The 22,121-nt window shown below is 37.3% G+C and overlaps 1 protein-coding gene across 1 annotated transcript; it reads left to right on the top strand.

Annotated features, from left to right (window-relative positions):
- The first annotated feature begins 1,329 nt into the window (after positions 1-1,329).
- On the top strand, positions 1,330-21,108 carry LOC147391936 (ATP-dependent helicase rhp16-like). The gene is given in 17 exon segments (XM_086458223.1): positions 1,330-1,530; positions 1,644-1,694; positions 1,840-2,513; positions 2,725-2,847; positions 2,938-3,008; positions 3,685-3,742; positions 7,488-7,634; positions 7,730-7,815; positions 16,075-16,144; positions 17,566-17,685; positions 17,833-18,018; positions 18,021-18,062; positions 19,189-19,293; positions 19,378-19,530; positions 20,360-20,448; positions 20,585-20,665; positions 20,798-21,108. Coding segments are annotated over 17 exon segments (2,190 nt in total). The 5' UTR covers positions 1,330-1,484; the 3' UTR covers positions 20,886-21,108.
- Positions 21,109-22,121: the final 1,013 nt, after the last annotated feature.

Here is a 22,121-nt window from a genome sequence, read left to right as displayed (position 1 = left end):
CATTTGAGTTGAATGTTAAGTGAGTTAAAATGAGTTATTTTTTATTAAAAGAATGAGGGTATAAAATAGTGGTTTGTTGATTGAGTGATATGTGAATTGAATGGAGTGAGTTTTGATTAGAAGAATATGGGTGTGTAAGAGAGTGATTGTTGATTTTTATTGGAGGGTAAAGGATGTAGTGACATGTATCCAAAAATGTTGAGATGGTGTGTTAGATGAGTTTGAAGAAAATAATGAGAGAAAGGTATAGATTGTGATGTGGATAGATGATTTTGTTAGAGAAAAGTAATGGGGTAGATAGTTGAACGAAGGAAGTGGGTAGAGATGGTAACATGTGTCCCTGTTTTATGATATTGAGTGATTGGTTGTAATATTTGGAATTGAGTTGAAAATTAGGCTTAGGTAGAATGGTTGAGTTTGGGATAATGGTTGGGTAGTGGGTTGAATAGGTATGGTGTTAGATTATAAGTCCAATGGGCTTAGGTGGTGGGTTGAGTTGGATTGGATTGAGAAGTGATGATGGTGTAGAGGAGGGGTGAGGTAAGTCTTTGGCCCATGGGCCATGTAGAAAGAAGGACTAAGTCATTAACTTGAAAAATAAATTAATTTTTTGAAGATTTGAGCTTTGGGGCCATTTCAATTTTGTGGATTTTAGGGTATTTTGCATGAAAAACAAATCCCAATTTAAGTGTCTACAATTGTGTTATCTTTTATCCATCTCATTGTATTTTTGAAGAGTTTACTATGAGTAGAGGGTGTTATTGCTAATGCTATGATTACTACGATTTCGATCAAACCAACTGATGTTTGTTATTCTGGATTACCTTTTGTACTTGTATCTACTTGGATGAGCCTACCTACTTTATTATCTGTCCTCACTTCCCTTTTTTCCAATAATACCCTTCTAATTTTATTGTCTTTATTGTTTTACTTATTTTTTAATAGTGTAATGATTTTCTAACTCAACTATGACAGACTAACTCAAAAATTTATTAATGTGGCATGCACAAGAATCATAGATTTTTTCTCAGGATATACAATTGTACATCTCCATAAATATGTGTAATTGTGTATCACAAGGAAAAAAATCTTGCACATGCCACCTGAGTTTTTGAGTTATTGGGTCAGGTTGAATTAGAAAATCAGCACTCTTTCCAATAATATCCCTCTTGAAAATTATTATCTTTCCTATTTTATATGGGAAAAATGTTTTACTCGTAAATTATTTTGCTTACATGGGCCATACTCGAGTTGGAGTGGGCCAGTCACCAATGCTGATGTATACGTTGCCACGTGTATAAGAGCACGTGCAGTTTATACGAGGTATTTTCCCGCCAGGAAACCGCAGGTTCTTCTTCACCCGAAGTTTTCCAACTGTAGAAACAAGTCGATTAAACTGACCTGACTGGATCCGCCATTAAAACTCTTTCGAGAAGATCTCCAATAACAAACCCTAATCTCTCTCTCTCTTCTTGCGAGCAGCCATGAAACGTCCTCCTCGATTGAGGATTTCGGAAATCCCAGCTCACGGTAAATTTCTTTGTGAAATCTACGCTTTCTCAATTAATTTGACACAATTCGATTGTTCTTCACTGATTCTTTCTATCATTTCTTGATTTCTTGTAATCATAATCTGATTCCAGAAGAAGATAGTGATTCACAGTCGGATTCTGATTCCAGAAGCAGTGATGAAGGTATATCCTTCTTTCTCTCTTTAATTGAATCTTTTTCAATTTTTTCTTGTAAACAAGAGGAAAATTTTAGAATTTTTGGCTTGTGATCGATGTAAGAGATGGAGTAGAATAGATCAAACACTTATGTCGAATTATGAAACTGTAGGTGGTTTAATGGAAGGGAAAAAGTCCTTAGATGCTAAAGATAAAGGAAAGAAGAGAAAAGATAAGTTGCCATTACAATGGGAGGTTTGGAAGGAAGAGGCGGATAGATGGATGGATGCGAATGAAACAATATCTCTTGATTTGGATTATGAGGATGAACAATTGGAAGAAACTGCAGAGGCATCCCCTGACTTAGTCGTCCCTCTACTTAGTTACCAAAAGGAATGGTTGGCTTGGGCTTTGAAACAAGAGGAATCTGAGTATAGAGGGGGAATCCTCGCAGATGAGATGGGGATGGGGAAAACTATTCAGGCCATTGCCCTCGTTCTTGCCAAACGGGCCATTAATCAAACACGTTCTGAATCATTCCCATTGTTACCGGAAATTAAATGCACACTTGTCATTTGCCCCGTGGTTGCTATAAGGCAATGGGAAGAAGAGATTGCTAAGTCCACCTTAGAAGGGAGCATCAAATTGTTCGTTTATTATGGGTCTGAAAGAAAGAGTCACAATCACTTTTCTGAGTACGACTTTGTCCTGACGACGTACCCCACTCTCGAGGTGGAATACAGGAAGTCTATGATGCCATCTAAGAAGGGAAACAAGGTGGTGAAGGAAGACCAAGAGATATCAATTTTACATTCCGTGAAGTGGAACCGCATTATTTTGGATGAGGTACGTATTGTGGGATCATAACAATTATTTTAGGAGAAATGTTTTGTGTTGGTGTTCTATTGTGAATTTTCTAAGATGGCATTAATACCCATTCTTTAGCTCTATCTGAACTTGTGTGAATAAATTCATTATTGTTTTACAGTTTATCAGACTAATGCTGTTAAGTTTCTTTTCTTGCTACCTAACGTTCATGGTTTTATTGTTGACATAGGCCCATTCTATAAAAAATAGATGCAGTAAGACTGCAAAGGCTGTTCTGGCTTTAGAATCTTCGTATAAATGGGCTTTAAGTGCCACACCTGTCCAGAATAATGTTAGAGAGCTTTTTTCACTGGTTGGTCTACTCTAAACTTCCTTCAAGTTGACAGTTATTATTTATATATATTACTTGGATGCTGATAGACTTGGTACTTTATGTATACAGGTCCGTTTCCTGAAAGTTTTTCCTTACTCATATTTCTTCTGTAAGCTTTGTGATTGCAAATTACTTGACAGGTAATTATTGTAAAAAATTGTTGATATGTTTCTTTCCTCTTGTTAATGATATTATTTTTGAAGTAGGCAAGATGGGCCATTAAAGGTTCAGCCTCATTTTTTCACAAAACTCAGGCTTTGAGGTATCCCATTAAGAATTGCATATTTCTTCTTTTTGTTAAAATTTTTTTGGAAGTTGTGGAATGTTTAACAAATGGTCTTCCAGGAAAAACATTTCAACTAGATAAATATATCCACCTTTTATATCAGTTTCTCCTTATAGCGATATTTGACCAGGAAGGTTTGGAATGTTTGCCAAATAATGGTCTACCAGGAAAATCATATCAAGTAGACAAAAATATCTACCTTTTATATCAGTTTCATGAAATCTTTTAAATGAGTGAAATACCCATGATGGACACGTGTAGAGTTCCAACACCTGTGGATTCTCCTTTGACACATCCAATTTTTTTTCTTTCCTTATGGAAATATTTTAATTGGCATCATGTTTCATGTGTAAGTTTGGATTGGTTTTTAAGTAATAGCATCTACAACTCTAGTTTTTGGAGACCATCCTGATATTCCTACTATGTTTGTTTCTTTTTTTGCACTCCTCTTGTTTTGTTCAAATTTTTTAGCATCCTTATGAAATTATTGTTATATCTGTGTCTTGATAATGATTTCTCCAACAAGACAGTCGCCAATGTTCGACATGTAATCATGGACCAAAGAATCATTTTCGCTGGTGGAGAAAAGTGAGTTTTACAAGTTTTTTCTTTTTTACTTGGGCAAGTTAGGTGGTTGTTTTTTTTTTCTAATCCCTGTGGGCAAGTTAGGGTTGGGACCTATGGAACAAGGACCTCTGATTATGTAGATAAACCTTCCTAAACAGACCTTAATTTTATCCAAATATTTATTTTTGATAAGTTAAGCTGGACCTGAACCCACAGCGTCACAGCTGCATTGCATATATTTTTGTGATTATGTTTTTATGATTAATAAGGCATTTTTTTGGAATAAAGTAAGAGTTTTCCTCTATACATTTGAATTTAAGGAACCCTCTAGACTAATTCATGCTGTCACTAACTCACGATGGAACATGACTTACATCACGTTTTTGTTAGATGGTATTTGAAAGGATGAAAATATCCCCATCTATGTTAGAGTGTCAAAATAACCTCTTACCTTTAAAATCTCAAAATGAAAAAAAAAGGGAGAAAAAAATCCCATCCAAGTCAGTATCCTCTCCGACATCACCATTCTAGGATACAATAGCAACTTTCCTTCCTTTTCTCTGAAAATTCATATATGTATCTGGTAAAAAAAAGACATGCTCTTTTCTTGCCAATTCCTTACGAACTTATATCAAAGCTGAATTAAAAGAATGACATTTGCATCACTAGTTTCTTGGCATATGGAACTTCAAGAGAGGATTTTGATATTCACAGCTGAGATATTTCTTACATTGGAAAACCCCTGAGATGAATATAGTGAGGCCAGTCACTATGGAAATTGAAGGTCAATTGGATAGCATACTTAAAAAAAAAATTGGATATCATGATTGGGATGTTGTTCATGAGATGTTGGAATATGTTGATAAAGGCACAATAAATGAACCTAGACCTCTAATGCTTTCATGTCAATAAGCATCTATGATGTCAACTGCAGACTCTGGTTAGAGAATGGGTCACCATTGATGTTCATTGACGGACACCTTCTTAGAAAAACAAATCCTCCATTTTTCATCTGTTATGTCAGCTGCAAACTTTGGTTAGAGATTTGGCCATTATCATCAAGTTTTAGTATTCACTAATGGATACCATTGCTGCTAACCATCATTTTCATTTGCATGAGCTTGGGACATCATGATTCTTTCTAATAATAAAGCTTCTTGAATTTCCATCATTTGAAAGTACTTAATCTGGCTATTCAATCGGACTTTGATGCTGGAAATCATGATTTGACTAGCACTACCACCTCCTTCAAACCAACATAGGTGACACCACTTGCGTTGAAAGAAGAGCCCAATTAAACCAACAAAACTTTCTTGGTAATGATATTTAATATTTTGATACCCATCACAAAACCTATGGTCTTCATTGGTTAATTGGTACAGGGTTTTGTCTAATTGTTAGCTGTTTTTTCAGGTAATTGGTTTAGGTTTATGTTGTCCAGGTACGAGAAAGACACAAACCAGGAGACGTCATGAACACTTGTTTTTCTAGTCAATAAAGATGAATTTTTGTTGTTGTTTTAACAATGTAAATTGGCTCTCTAGTGTGCTTTCAACCATCACTTGCTTTCTCAGAATCTCGTCTTATCAAATACTTATTGGCTTTTTGGCACACTATCAACAAGAACTGCCTCCCTTCTCAGACACTTATCATCTCATAGTGTTATTGTTTTTTTAGCTCACTTTCAGTTCTTTTTGCCTTCTTAGATACTCATTTTCCGATATGCTTATTGTCTTTCTAGCTCACTTTCAATGACAGTCATTTGTCTTTTTCAAGCACTTTCACAAGCTTATTGACTCCCTATTATTCTCAAGTCTCAGCCATAGCCACTCGCCTTTTTAGGTGCTCGTATTCTTAGGCATTTATAGTCTCCCTGGCGCTCTCAGCTACAACTGCTTGCCTTCTTAGGTGCTCACCTTTCTAGATGCTTATTGGTTCTCTGACGCTCTTAGCCACAATTATTTTCCTTCTGAGACGTTCTCTTCTAAGACATTTATGGGTTTCATGGCGCTTTCTTAGTCATTGTTTATTGCCTTCTTTGGAATTCTCAAAAGCTTATTGACTCCCTAGGTGCACTCTTAGCCATAATGACTTTCCTTCTTTGGCGTTCATCTTCTCAAACGTTTGTTGGCTCCATGGCATGCTTTTATCCACAACTGTTTGCTTTTTCAGGTGCTCGTCTTCTCATATAGCTATTGGTGCTCTGACATGCTCTTAGCCATGCCATTTGCTTCTCAAGCATTCATCTTTTCAAACGCTTATTGGCTTTCTGGTGCACTTTTAGCCATAGTTGTTTGTCTTCTTAAGCATTTTTTTTTTGTCTCATTTAACCGAGTATCATCATAATCTGTATTATGGATTGCCCACTGTAGAGATCATCATAACATATGCGTCCTACAGGGGCATAGCATAAATGGAGATGGTGCAAAAATGAATTGGTCCAACAGACCACATGTGTGTCACTTAGGATGACTATGAGTGATGTGGAAAGGCACAACAGCTGTGGGTGAGGACACAGAGGAAGCAGGTTTGGAAGTCAAGAAATTATTGCAACCACGAGATTGTTCATTTCATGCATTTTTTCAAAGAATTCATAGCATTGCGAGTTGTTGGGCGGGAGAGAGGCATTTCAATCATTTCACGTCCCTTTACCTATAAATACGCTATAAGGGCAACAAAAGAAGATAACTCATTTTCTAACCCTAATCTCATCTCTTATCCTCTTTCCTTCATCATTTGCTCTCATTCCTCATGGAACCCTTCCAGAATACCTCAAGGAGGCATGTTGTTCAACTTCGTCTTGTAGCTACCCTGCTTTTTATTGAGAATCCGAAATCCAAAACCTGAAGACTCAAGGAAAACTTGTCTTACTTGAATTCAAAGTGGCCTTGGTTGTTGTTACCTTTCCATTGGCGCCACCTGTCCCCCTTGTTATTTGAGTGGGTTTTGGAATTTGATACATGACAGAACAGTAAGTAGTAGAGATTGTGACATTGCTGAGTGTATATTCACCCTTTCTGTTCACAGACACATGGTGCTAGTTACATTCCAATTTGAGTCAATGATGGATGGATCTAGCCTAGAATTTATCCCAAAGTTGAAAATGTAGGGGACATTCTTACTTGCATCCAATTTTTTTGGTAGATTGTTACAAAAATTCCATATTTTATTTGATTTTAATCTAAACCAACTTATCAAAATACATTCTCTCTATACTGTAGGTTAAATCTGAACTTTTTTTTTTTGCTTATCGTGGGGGTATCCCCATCCTTCGAGTGAGACTAATCCCACGGTCACATGCACCGCCCCTCGGAAAGTCCTACGTGCAACTGGTTAAGTCGAGGGTCAACCGAACCCTGGAGGGTGGCCTCGAGGAATTCATTGCTTTGTGGGGTTTCGAACACTTGACCTACCCTTCTTGAGGAGCTTATCAAGGCTCGGCTTTCCCTTGGGGTTAGATTTAATCTGAACTGAACTTGTGTAAAAAATTCAAGTCCCAACATGTTGAATAAAATGTGTCAACAGTACGGTGTGACTGGTTTTGTGGAAGTCAAAAGGTCTGACACTCATATAAGTGTCGAACACCAAAACCTGTGTCCTTGCTACATTGGATAGAATCTACAAGGTTGAAGTACAAAGCACCAACCAATCGAGTTTATGGGAGCCCTGTTACTGTTGTTGCTATTGTTTTTTTTTTTTTCCGGTGCACATGTCTTACTTAATGCTTTTATGCTTGCAATAACTGTTCATATTCTCTCTATGTTAGTTTGTCCCTGCACCAGGACATTGTTTCAAGGATGATGATATGAAAAGAAGAGCTTTGATTTTACTAAAGCACAAAATTTTGAAAAGCGTAGTGCTAAGACGCACTAAAAAAGACAAAATAGCTGATCTTGCCCTTCCACCTAGAACTGTATGTGATTTTGTTCTAATTTCTTGTTTTATGTCAAGCTGAGCAAATCTGTTAGCCAGTCACATCTTAACTTTCTCTTAAGTTTGTTTTTTTAGGTAACCTTGAGGTTGGACAAGTTGGATAGTGAGGAAAAAGATTTTTATGAAGCCTTGTTTGGAAGATTTCGGACAGAATTTTATGGGTGCGGCACTCTCTCGCTCTTTTTTCTACTTTAGTTGTCTGTGTATTTAATTATAGAAAACAGCTTCTTTTCTGTTATTTTTTCTGATAAATAAAAAAGTTAATTAGTTCAAAAAAGGGAAAATTCCTTTTATAGAAGGATATATAGAAAAAAGGAGCAGGAAACCAACTCGCTAATAGAAGATTCCATCCCAAAGGACTAAAAATTTACCACCTAGATCTATCTCCTTACAAAAGTCCCGAATTTGAAGCATGCACACACCAAAAAAAAAAAGAGTAGGGAAATCCTTTAAATTCTTAACAAACCGAACTCTAAGAAATAATTTTGAACTGATCGCAACATAATTCTTGTTTAAAAGGTGGTTGGGAAAGATCTAGCCTGCTCTTTCCCATGGACCATGCCAAAGATGTGGTGGAAAAATTCACACCTCCACCTCAAGATTCACAAAAGCTCCTATCTAAGCACCGGTGTGGTACATGCCAAAGAAACTCCGATGTCAAACTCAGATTCACAAAAACAATTGGACTAGAATCAATTACCCTCGTATAAAAATTTTTATATACATTTATAGTCGTGGGTTTTCTCTTCTTTCTTGGCATCTTTCCTTATGTTTCTTTTACTTGTTTTCTTATAGGATTCAACCATGATCTCTTTCCTTCTTGGAGTCAAGTACGATCTAATCCCTTGATTTTCTTCAGATTCTCGGAGTTCAAACTTATCCCAGCATTTTACACGATTCTCAACCACTTTTGCCAAACCAGGGCATAGCGCTTAGTATCTTTCATTTCTCAAGAATTCCTCTGTCCTCCCAAGGATGACCAACTGATCCCCCTCTATTAGTCTCCCTTCTAGATTACTTCTAATGATTTCCCGATGATGGTCCTCGGGATCTTTATTGGTATTCATATATCTTGAGGATGGTCCTCGAGTTTTGCACATCTCGATGGTAAGTGAATAGTCATCCATAGGTATGGCTTTATGCTCACACAAGTACAATGAAATGCATGATGATGTGGATGCTTTCTAGTTGTTCTCACTAGCTGGCTTTAAGGACTAATGCTTCCACACTCCCCTTCTAGTCTTGTTTTTTGTTTGTGTAGTTAGAAGAACTTCAATGTTATGCTCAGTCATGGTTACCTTGGTCATTCTCCCAAACTTAGTGAGGTTTGTTTTTGGATTTTTGTGCATTCATGGAATTATGATGTCCTTTTGCAAATTATAGTTTGCAGGAAATCATAATTTCTTTTTCAAAACTCTTGAGACCTTTTTTGTGATTTTAGCAAGATTTCTCATTATATTTTCATGAATAAATCACGCAAGTTTTTTTTTCATAAATTACTTAATTCAAATCTCTAATAGGAGATAAGTTAAAATTGAGAGAGAAGTAAGTGTTAATTAATTAGCCCTAATTAGGCTTTAAAAGTATTACATAGTCTAAAAAGAGGAAAAGACTAAAAAGGACACAGACTAAAAACCTAATAGCAACAGACTTATTTAACACTCCCCCTCAAGTTGGTGCGTGGATATCAACAACGCCCAACTTGAACAAGACACCTTCAAAGGCAGTTTTGCTAACACCTTTAGTAAGAACATCAGCGAGTTGTTGAGATGTAGGAATAAAGGGAGTACAAATCCGTCTAGAAACAATCTTTTCTCTAATGAAATGACGATCAACTTCGATATGCTTCATTTTGTCATACTGAATCGGATTAGCCGCTATGTTAATAGCTAATTTATTATCGTAATTTAGTAAGAAAAGGACTGGCACTGAAAGACACAAATCAGCTAGTAAGATCTTGAGCCATAACAACTCACACTCCAAGTGCCATAGCTCTGTATTCTAACTTAGCACTTGACCGAGAAACCACATCCCGCTTCTTACTGCGCTAAGTTACCACCAACTTTAGTACAATACCCAGAAGTAGACCGTCTATCAATCGCTGAACCAGCATAATCTGCATATGTCTATGCCTCAACGCGAAGATAACCATGATTACTGAACAAAATACCTCGACCAGGACATCCCTTAAGATATCTAAGAATACGATAGACTGCAGTAAGATGAAATGTTCGAGGTGAGTGCATAAACTGACTTACAACACTAACAACATAGGCAATGTCAAGGCAAATCATAGACAAGTAGATCAATTTTCCCACAAGACACTGATACTGGCCAATATTTGACACATACTCCCCCTCAGAATCAGCCAACCTGTGATTCTGCTCAATAAGAGTATTAATGGGACGAGAACCAAGTTGACCGGAGTCACTGAGTAAATCAAGGACATACTTACACTGATAAATAAATATACCGGACTGGGACCACACAACCTCAATACCTTGAAAATAGCAAAGATGCTCAAGGTCCTTAATCTCAAATTGACGTCCTAAGTAAGTTTTTACCTCGGTAATGTCATCATCATCATCTCTAGTAAAAACAATATCATCCACATAAACAATCAAAGCAACGATTTTGCCTTAAGAGTGACGCAAGAAAAGGGTGTGATCAGAAGAACTCTGATGGAATCCAAATTGATGTATGGCCTTAGTTAAGCGCTCAGACCATGTGCAAGGAGACTGCTTCAGTTCATAAAGAGAACGGTGAAGACGACAGACATGTGCAGGAAAAAGCAGATGTAAGAAACCTAGGAGGTTGGACCATATAGACTTCTTCCTGAAGATCACCATTGAGAAATGCATTCTTGACATCTAATTGAAAGAAAGGTTAATCTCTGACAGCTGCAACAGAAGGAGAACGTGAATGGTATTCATCTTGACAATCGGAGCAAATGTTTTCTGATAATTAATCCCATAAGCCTGAGTATAATCCTTAGCCACCAGACGTGCCTTATAACGAGCAATAGAACTATCCGGATTATGCTTAAGAGTGAAAATCCAACGACATCCCACAGCTTTCCTTCCAGGTGGGAGAGGAACAAGTTCCCAAGTTTGAGTCTTTTCAAGAGCATTCAACTCATCAATCATAGCTGCTCATCACTCAGGATGGGTAATAGCATCTGCAACTATAGTAGGAAGAGAAACAATAGAAGCAGAAGCAAAAAAACTCCGATAAAAGAATGAGAGGGCAGAATCAGATACATAATTAAAAATGGGATAAATACAAGTGTTTACCCTTACGAGTGGCAATAAGACGATCATCACAAGGGACAGAAGGAGGTGGAGCTGGAAGCGAGGAGGCGAGCTAGTCTGGCATAGGAGTGATGGTAGTATCGCTTGGACACCAAGAGAAAACCTGCAGTGGAGGAGGTGACAAACTGATATGGGGTGGAGAGGGAGGAACATGCAAAGGAAGAGGAAAGAAAACATGGAGGGGATCATTAGGGGAATCTAGGGGAAACCACTCAGATTGAATGCCAATGGACCCATTATAGTATGGGGTATGCTCAAAAAAAGAGACATCCCAAGAAATGAAACGTCGTTGAAATGATGATGGTAACAACGGTATCCTTTCTGGGTAGAGGAATAACCCAAAAAGATACATTTTACTGACTTAGGGTCAAGTTTAGTACGAGTTTGGTCAAGAATTTGAACAAAGTAGACGCACCCAAATACACGCAGAAAAAGGGGAAAATGGGATAAAGGGGCGTGACAAACTGAAGAACCCGGGAGGGGGTCTAATTAATAAGGTAAACAGCAATAAGAATTGCATCGGCCCAATAGGATTGTGGCATGTTCATGCCAATAAAGAGGGCACAAGCTAACTCTAGAATATGGCGATTTTTTCGTTCTGAATGACCATTCTGCTGAAGGGTCTTAACATTGAACATTTGATGCTCGATGCTAGACTCTAAACAAAGTTTCAAAACCTCACTATAGGTGTATTCAATACCATGATCAGAATAAACGGTCTTGACTGTACGACCAAACTGGGTATGAACCATAACAAGAAATTGCTTGAAGATCCTATAAACTTCACTTTTTTGTTTCATAAGATAGACCCAAGTGGTACGACTGTGATCATCGATGAACAAGACAAAATAGCGAAAACCAAGAGTGGATGTGATAGGAGAAGGACTCTACATATCAAAATGAATTAGGTCAAACAAAGCAGGTGCAGTAGTATTCATACTAACAGGATAAGAAGAACGCACATGTTTAGCAAATTGGCAAGTTTCACAAGAAAAATCAAGCAAATTGTTATTATTAAATAAAGCAGGGAACATGTGTTTTAAATATCCAAAAGAAATATGGCTTAAGCGTAAGTGCCAACGCATTACAAGAGCTTTATTAGACTGACTACTACTACTAAGCTGAAAAACAGAATGGGTGCTAGGTGAACCAGGTACGTCCAAGAGATACAATCCATTCACTTCACGTCCAGTGCCAATTGTCCTCTTCAACCCTAGATCTTGAAAGACACAATTAGAGGGATAAAAAATTACACTGCAATTCAAATTTTTGGAAAGGCGACTAACAGATATAAGGTTAGTAGTAAGTTGAGGAACATATAGTGTGTTAGTTAAGGATAAAAAAGATGTAACAGGAAAATGACCTTGACCAACTATAGAAAACAAAAAACATCAGTCAGGCGAACATTGCGATGATAGAACAAATATTATAGGTTTTAAACAGGGAGGACATACCGGTCATGTTATCTAAGGCACCAGAATCAATGATTCATGGTGAGGAAGTGGTGGAAATACTATGTGCAAATACAAAGGTACCTGAGTGAGCGAAGGTAGAAATCGACTGAGATGAGGTCTCCATTTGATTGAAGAATTTCCTAAACTTATCAAGCTCGGCTTGGGATAGAGATACCGAATTCGATGAGGAGGTAGTAGTTGAAAAAAGTGTTAAATCAGTTGTCGGTTGAAAGACTACATAAGCTGAAGATCGTTGAAACTGTTGACGTTGCTGATTAGGACGACCATGAAGTGCATAACAACGAGCCTTCACGTGACCTAACTTTTTACAATGATCATGCTTATGTCGCTGACGGGTAGACAAAGACTCACTGGGGGGCTGTGGAGAAGATAGGCGAGCAATCATAGCGGAGTGGTCTCCTAAAGAATGAGATAGGACAGTTGCGCGACGACTCTCATCAGTCAAGATATAAGAATACGCAGTTTGTAGGGACGGAAAAGGATCCATACGCAATAAATAAACTCTCGCATATTCAAACTCATCTCAGAGACCAGCTGGAAATTGAAAAACCCGATTCTTATCTAGAATCGACGCATATAATGTCTCATTAAGAGGGTCCTTCCAGGCGTAGGAGAGGAATAAGAAGTCAACTCTTCCCATCGAACACGTAGCTGTGATATATAGGTGGTAACTGAAGAGTCACCTTGCGAAAGACAAGAAATCTCACGCTCTAAGTTAAAGATCTAGACGTTGTTTTGACGTTGCGAGTAAAGATTCTTTGCGGAATCCCATATATATTTTGTTGTCGAAGAGAACATAAAACCAGTTGCAATGTGTGGTTACATAAATGTAACCAGCCAAGAACGGACCATAAAATCATTAACAAATCAATGGGAGTAAGAAGTGTCGGTCTGTGCAAGTTGTTTGTCCGCCCCTGTGAGGTAACTGATTTTTCTTTTTCCACCAATGAACATTTCAACCGATTGTGCTCAAAGGAGATAATTAGGACCATATAATTTCACGGTAGTAATTTAAATTCCTGAAAAGTCGGTTGAGTGAGAAGGAAAACCACTCAATCCATTACTATTACTAGTGATCGAGGAAGAGGATGTCTCAGAGGCCATCAAAGGATCCGTGTACTTTGGTTTGAAGAGAGTTCAAGTAAGATGAGGGGACGACTCTCTAGGAGAAAATGATCGCAGCACCCTAAAGGTGACAATGCACAATCTTAAGAGGCATGAAAGCTGATCAAACACAGCTGTGGATGACCTTAGTAGTCATTACCGCAAGCGTAGGGAATCAAGAAGCAATACTGTTGTGAGAACAACCCCAAACAACACCCTGCTGTGATCGCAAGCCTCCGTAGATGTTCAAAAAACTGTCGCCACCCTCATATAACAACCTACTGTGATCGAAGATTCAAAAATAGCCACCTGCTGTGATCGCAAGGCTCAGACCAGCAACCTGTTATGTCGCACAAGTCAGAGCAATCACCTGCTGTGATCATAGGCCTCAGACTAGCAACTTGTTGTGTCGCAAAGGGTCAAAATAGCCACCTGGGATGTCTCCTGCTCAAAACTACAACAACTGCTATGTCGCAAGGCTCAAAACAGCCACAAGGAGTGTCGCCTGCTCAAAACTACAGCAACTGATGTGTCGCGAAGGGTCAAAACAGCTACCTTGGGTGTCGCCTGCTCAAAACAACAGCAACTGCTTTGTCGCAACTCTAAAAAAAAGCCACTTTGGGTGTCGCAGGGCTCGATCTTCAGCAAACTAGCCACCTTGTTGTTATCGCCAGCCCTAAACAACAGCATTGCTGTGATTACAACCTGATCGCAGGCTCCAAATAGTTCTCAACTCCCTATCGCATGATGCAATTAGGGTGTGTAGCGACAAAGAACCCCCGTAGGGGTGATATGTATTGAAGACGAGAGGTGTGGAGTGTTGATTTAAGAAAGAGGAAGTCGATAGAGTTTGTAGCAGAAGGAATGGGGGGTCGATGGAGGTAAAGAGAGAGAGCCTAGCTTTGTTACCAAGTTAAAATTGAGAGAAAAGTAAGTGTTATTTAATTAGCCCTAATTAGGCTTTAAAAGTATTACATAGTCTAAGAAGAGGAAAAGACTAAAAAGGACACACAGACTAAAAACCTAATAGCAATAGACTTATTTAACAAGATAAGATAAGGTAAATTTGTTTGAGATGGTTTTTGAGTATATGAAAAAAGAAAATGGCAACTGACATCACCAGCGATGAATGCTTTGGTGTAATTGAGAGATCCAAAATGGCTAGAGGAAGACTGAAAATGACAAGGATGAAGCTTGTTAGAAAAAATGTAAGTGAACATGACTTGACTAAAGAATAGATTTATGATGGATAAAAATAATGAATTGGAATTCATATTGCGTAGCCCAATAATTGGGACAAGTTGTGGATGACGATGAAGATGAACACTTACGAGGAAGCAAAAGTCACAATCAGAGAAAAGAAAGATTGTTAACTTGAAAAGCTTTGGATCATCTGGATGCAATACCTGATGTCTTAAACAATATGCATCTAAGATGAGGTGAGGCATTGAGAGATCCACAAATCATTAACAAAAAAATCACAATAATTAAAGAAAAATATACAATGACCTGATTTGTATTAATGAGATAACTTCGATACAAAAAATACAGTGGATACGAATAGCCTTGTGAATAATAGAATACATGTGAATTGTTTAGTATATGATTTGGACAAGACAAGTATGACACGAATGATCCCATTGTGAATGATGAAATGCTTCTAAGTTAGATATCATCAATTGTCAAAACCAAGATGTGTTTGCATCAATAAGACAATTTTGATACAAAAAATATAGCGGACACAAATAGCTTTGTGAATAATGAAATACATGTGAATTGTGTAGTAAATGATTTGGACAAGATAAGTCTGGCACAAATGATCGCATTGTAAGTGATGAAATGCTTGTGAGTAGTCTCGTCACTACCAAAACCAAGATGTCTTTGAATTAATGAGACAACTTCGTTACAAAAAAATTTATATAGTGATACGAATAGCTTTATGAATAATGAAATACATTTGCATCATGTGGTAAATGATTCAGACAAGACAAGTCTGGCACGAATGATCCCATTGCAAATGATGAAATGCTTGTGTATATTTTCCTCTTCTCGGGTGTGTCATACCCTATGACCCTCTTATCTTATATTCATAGTTCTCCCCTTCTCCAACAGATCTATCTTTAGGAGTAGTTGGTTGGTTAACATGGTATCAGAGCGCTAGGTCTGTATAGGTCACAGGTTCAAATCTTTCCACCCTTATGGGTGAGGGGGAGTATTGAGTGTGTATTTTCCTCCACTCTCGGGTGTGTCATACCCCAATTAAGCCTTGTGACCCTCTTATATTCATAGTTCTCCTCTTCTCCAACAGATCGGTCATAAGGAGTAGTTGGATGGTTAACATGAATTATGTCTTGGCACTGCCAAAACCAAGATGTCTTTGCAATGCATCTTGGTCTCAACTGGGTCATGAAACCAGCTGGATTACACAGCTTCATGTAGCTTCAATAAATATTTTTTTCGTTTGACTAATCAATTGTATGTTTTATCACTTCATTGACATGGTTGTGTGTTATATGCTTTGTTTTTTCAGATTTGTTGAAGCTGGAACTTTGGCATATAATCATACTCACATCACTCAACGACTTGTGCAATTACGGCAGGTGAGTGACTGACCTTGTCTAACCTTAGCCATTTATACTTCTGGATTATGGTATTTTTTGAGATATTTTCCCTTTGTAAGTGATTTCTTGTCATGCATTTGTACTTTTGGAAGCAAGAGATTCAACTATGACTTGATGATGGACTATGATAGAGTTAAGTTTCATTTGTGTAGGGAAAATTTAAGAAAATGTATATGAAAGACTGTAATGAGCAGTTGAACACTTACACGGAAAATAGGTTATCTTGTTATACATTTGGTTAATCAAGCACAGTAGTACTTGAATTCGCAACAGTTTAAGCAGGAAGTGCCATTAATGTTACTGTGGAAAACTCTTTTTTCCTTTTACGAACATAATGATACGGCTTAAGTAAAGACAATAAAGGAGCTTGTGTTGTATATAGTCTGGTCCCTTCTACTCCAGATCTTGTAAACATCTAGGAGAACTTTAAGCTACTTTTTTGGTTATTTCTTTTTTGGTAAAATATAAAAATATGGGAACATGAGGTGTCATAGTGTGTGTGTGTGTTTTGCCTTAAGTTTTTTTTCTATTGAATTGTAAGTAAAACTTTGTGAAGATCCCGTCGTGTGAGGTTTCTTTCTCTCCATCTGTTATTTGGTCCACTCTTGTTCCTTTAAAGTTTCGTTATTTTTATGGCTTGCCTCGTTGGGTAGAATCCTCACCTTGGATAATTTGATTTCTTGGGGATGGATTACCCCAAATTTTTGCTATCTTTGTTCAAAGGACGGGGAATCTGTCAATCACATCCTTATTTATTGTTCTTTCGCCCGTGCTATTTGGATGTTCTTTTTATCTCGTTTACAGATGGATTGGGTTCTTCCTTTATCTTGGTTGGCGATTTTAAAGGGTTGGAGTTTCAATATCTTCACTTCTAGGAAGAGACATCTCTGGGCTATCCCTCCATCCGCCATTGCTTGGGGTATCTGGAGAGAGCGCAACAACATGGTATTCCACAGCAAGGATAGCTCATCTCACAAAGTGATCTTAGAGATTTTGCGGTTACTTTTTCTTTGGTCTAAGATGAGTAAAGAATTTGAGGGAGTGTGCTTTCAAGATTTTGTTTTTAATTGGGGTGACATTTGTGATCCGTAGCATCACGCCGGCTGTGCTTTTACTGTCTTGTTGTTTTTTCTTGTTTTGTTGTATGGGGGCTAACTCAGCCTCCTCTCCTCTTCTTCTTCTTTAATAAAATTTATATTTATCAAAAAAAAAAAAAAAACTTTGCGAAGATCTCATCAAGTTTGACTCACTCACTGAGCTTTCAAGTTTGATAGGAACATCCTCACTGTTGTTCTTTTTTGCTTCTAATGTGATGGGAGCCTGTTCTTTTATATCTTGATCGCCCTTTCAATCTTGTTATTGCCAATTCACATGGTTAATCGGTTTCTTTTAATCCACAGGCAGTTAACCATCCATACCTTGTTAGGCTTTCTAAAATTACAACTCTGACATGTAGAAGTAATATTGAGAATGATGAGGAAGAGTGTAGTATTTGTCATGACCCAGCCGAAGATCCTTTGGTGAGCTATCATCATTATAATCTTTCATCGAGTAGCTAAGAGTGGTTGGAAATTGTTGGTTTTTCTCTATAATCATCCCATCTATCAATCACCTAATTAAGGATTCCTTTTTTTTCTTTCTTTCTCATACTTCTATTCCTATTTCAGGTCACCTCTTGTAAGCATGTCTTTTGCAAGGCCTGTTTGACAGAGTACTTTAGAGGGAGACAGGTGTCATGTCCCTCATGTTCAAAGCCATTAACTGCAGATGTTACAGCCAAGATGAAACCAGGGGATCAAGGCATTAAAACACCCATCAAGGGTTTTCGATGTTCAAGTATTATAAACCGTATCAAAAATCTCGAAATTTTCACACAAGCACAAAAATTGATGCTTTGGTATGTACGCTCAAATCATTTCCTCTTTTTAGTTCTGTGAAAAATCTAGCAAAACAAGGTTGTTTCATTATATCTGTATGTGAGCCATGATTAGGTTAACTTTATTATGTACACTCAAATCATTTCCTCTTGTTAGTTCAGAGAAATATCTGGCAGAAGATGGTTGTGCACATTAAGTCTGTATGTGATTCATTATTAGGTAATAATACTGCCAACTAATTTGGGCTTCTGGTGGGGTGCAAGGAAGTGTCCCTACTCAATTGTGTACATGTGTATAGGGGGAAAATAGCTTCTGAATAAAGAAAGAATTTTTCTTTAGTAAGTGGCATACCTCGTGAAAGGGCTCTAACCTCCAATTCATGACTAGACCATTGCTTAAAACATTATCACCTCCACTAGGCTAGAATTTTTTAGCTTTCACAAATAACTTTTATCCAACCATTTTTGTTTATGCCAAGGAAGCTTTATCGTCACTATAACACAATAGCATTGCATCTAACTTGTTACATCTTGAAAAAAAATAATAATAATTATATAGGATAGACTCCTAATCACCATTAATTTCTTAATACATCTTGCATTAATACTAGAATTTCCGCTAAAAGATCCTATTGGTCTGCACCATTTATGTGACACAAGAGAACTGGAAAGATCTTCCTAGAAACATTCTTTCTTACATCAAATGACCCACTAGAACAATTGGAAACAAGATCAATGCAGTGATTTTTACTGATTTCTTCTGTTATTCTTCAACGAAGGGTATCTATTAATTTTCTCGTTGTCTTCAAGCCTCGACTTTGCAGGCGCACATATATATATATATATAGCAGTACATATGATGCCCAATTGCAATTAGAGCTCATCTTTTGGTAGATATAGAGATCATCTAAGGCAAAGTTTACCTATATAAATGATCCTAACCATTTAATTCATAGATATTTCTGCATGACATCCTATTTTATTCAGATGGTTATGAAGAAACTGATGTTTCAAATGTATTGGATCACTATGTCCTCAGATGTCAATTAGTTTACTCTAGGATTTCCCGAGATATGCATGTTTTTGCTACCATCTTCTTCTATTGTTTTCTTTTCTTACTAATGATTCAATCGGCATGGTCATAAAGAAGGAAGAGATCAGATTCATGATTGAAAAGGATGGCTCTGCAAAAGGGATTGTTTTTAGCCAGTTCGTACAGTTCTTGGATTTGATACACTATTCCCTCCAGAAGGTAAAATTTTAAATATATTGCAGAATTTAATCAGTGGCACATACCAAGAGGAGATGCAATGTTAATGCATTGACCCTTTTGCAGTCTGGCATATGTTGTGTTCAACTAATGGGAAGTATGACAACGGCTGCAAGAGACGCTGCAATAAGGAGATTTACTGATGATCCAGATTGCAGGATCTTCCTTCTGAACTTGAAAACTGGAGGTGTTGCTCTCAATCTCACAGTTGCATCACATGTGAGCAAACCTTCTTTTTTTTTCCCCCCTTTTAATTCTATTTAATTTTTTATATTATGGTGTCCGGAGTACAAAAATCTCCATCTTGTGAGAAAGAAAAGATTGTTTTCCATCTTATTGTTGGAGAAATAGAAGTGAGTTCCATTCTGCTTGCCAAATGCCCTTAAAATTCTTGACACTGGGTTCCCCTTTCCTGTGGAGGAGTTACTTGTCTCAAGACATGGCCACTTCTTGCTTAGTTTTCCTTACACATGACATACATGCAAGATATGGAGCACTGTTTGCGGGTTATGATCATTTCAATCATGTATCTGTTGTTTTTCTGAGGAAAGGTTTTCAAACAATTTAAAGGAGTTTTCTTTGAAGATTTCTTGATTGGATGGGAGTGGGTTTGTTAATCAATGGTGTAGGTTTCTATCATTTAGGTTTTTATAGTTGGACTGGTCTTCTTGCCTGCTCTTCTTTCATATTCTTAATATAAATTTTACTTATAAAAAAAAAATCATGAAATCATTTTTTATTTTTTATTTTGAAAGGGGGAGGGGAGGCACAGAAATTGTACAATTTCAATTACCCAATGTGTTAAGCTTTGTTTTAGATGACCTCAGTGGGGCCATGACTGTCTTGCAGCCCTTCAATCCTGGCACACCACTCTTATTGAGTGCATAAATTCTCCAAATAAGTGTATTTAACTACTTGTTTCCATAGCAGCTTTATTATGTAATGTCTTTAAACTTATTGGTACCTTTACCGCTCCCTACTTCTGTTAGCTTTTAAGATTGTGCTACTTGGTTCTGATTACTTAGTTTCTTCTGTGGGATGGATTAAGGTTTTCTTGATGGATCCCTGGTGGAACCCAGCTGTGGAACGGCAGGCCCAAGATCGAATTCACCGAATTGGACAGTACAAACCAATCAGGTTCAGCTCATCTTATTAGTACTTTCTGATCCTAACTCCTAAGAAACCATATGCAATTTATTCGACTCCCTTTTGTTTTTTTTCTTGGGCATAATATAATTGTACTCTCTCTCTCTCTCTCTCTCTCTTTTCGTAGAATTGTGAGATTCATTACTCAGAATACGATTGAGGAGAAAATTTTAAAGCTACAAGAGAAGAAGCAAGGGCTATTTGAAGTGTAAGCTTGTTTTTCTCTGATTCGTTTGCTGGTTGTTTGAAGCTGTTTGCTTTGTCTGATAAGTTTCCACACTTTTGCAATCTTTCTCTCTACTCCTTATTTGCTCCTTCTCCCCCTCTCCACCTTCTGTAGGACCATAGGTGGCTCTTCAGATGCTCCGGTAGAAATAGAGGACACTGACTTGTATTTCTTGTTCAATCCCGAAATACAGTATTACTAGCGAAAGCTTTTCAAGTATGTGCAAGAAGAGGTAAAGAGGTAACCAATGTAAGGTTTTTCCCTGTTTTTTTAATTTTTTTCAGCAAGAGGAGGCCAATGGTGAAAATTATTTTGAGAACTGAAGCATTATGTCATACTTGAGTTGTTCTATCAACTAGAACTCATCATGTCAGATGCATTGTAACTTCCCATGGAAACCAATTTAGTGTTTAGAAAGTTTATTAGATGACGATATCTCAAGAGTGATTTCATATAAAAGGTCAAAGCCTTGAAGTATATAACATCAAAGTTCTAAAACACACGATACTCTGTATAACAAGATCAAAAGCATAGTTAACAATTAAGAGTGCCGGAAAAATTAATTTATACCATTTAATCAAAAGATCAAAAGCAAAACTTTGCGATTTTGAAGGACTGATTGCTAACGTGGTATCCAACTGCCAAATGATAGATGAAGAAGTACCATGATTTGAAGAAAAAAAATTATTTGCTGGCATTCTGTTCATGAATTATTTGAAAAACGTTTATTAGGATTCATTGGTTTAAAAGGCCGAATTTAATGTCTTATTATGAATTTGTTCATATGCTCTCACATGATGCTCTTACCTTCTGTAGCATATCGTCCTGAAAGAAATGGAAATCAAACAAGAAACATATTGAACAATAATGTGAATCAAGTCAGGAGACATAAACTATGAAATCATGTAGTTCAATATTTTTTTCTACCAATCCTGTACATTTGCATTTTTGTTCTGTATTACAATAGAAAATTAATATTTGCTAAAAGGTACCAACTAGTTGCACATCACCTTGTGCCAATTGCACCCAAATATTGATAGATTATGAAGCTTTGGTGCCGTTGTTCATCTGAAGAAGAAAAAGAGTGCAACTTTTTGTTTTTGAAGTTGGATCATTACAATTGAGTGCAAGTGGTTATTAAGTATTGGAGTGCAATCGGTACTATATGATGTGCAACTAGTCAGTACCTTGCTGAAATTATAACGAAAATAAATTCTTCTGGAGAGAACAAAACTGATTTCATATGGAAGGTCAACCAAAGACACAAGACCCAAGTAATAAATAAATAAAATTACAAAAGTGTCATGGATCAATCCCCTCGTTACCTTCGTTCAGACGGCATTCAATCTAATCCCCACCCCACCATGCAAATCTGTAGGATGTTGTATCAGAGACCCAAACAAACAAAAATACTTCGGGACGAAAGCAAACTACACAA

Source organism: Akebia trifoliata, chromosome 11 (assembly GCF_017979445.1).
Source record: "Akebia trifoliata isolate Shusen 1 chromosome 11, ASM1797944v1, whole genome shotgun sequence".
In the NCBI taxonomy this organism is placed as follows: domain Eukaryota; kingdom Viridiplantae; phylum Streptophyta; class Magnoliopsida; order Ranunculales; family Lardizabalaceae; genus Akebia; species Akebia trifoliata.
The sequence above is the reverse complement of the archived record's forward strand: the minus strand, read 5'-3'. Positions and strand labels throughout refer to the sequence as shown.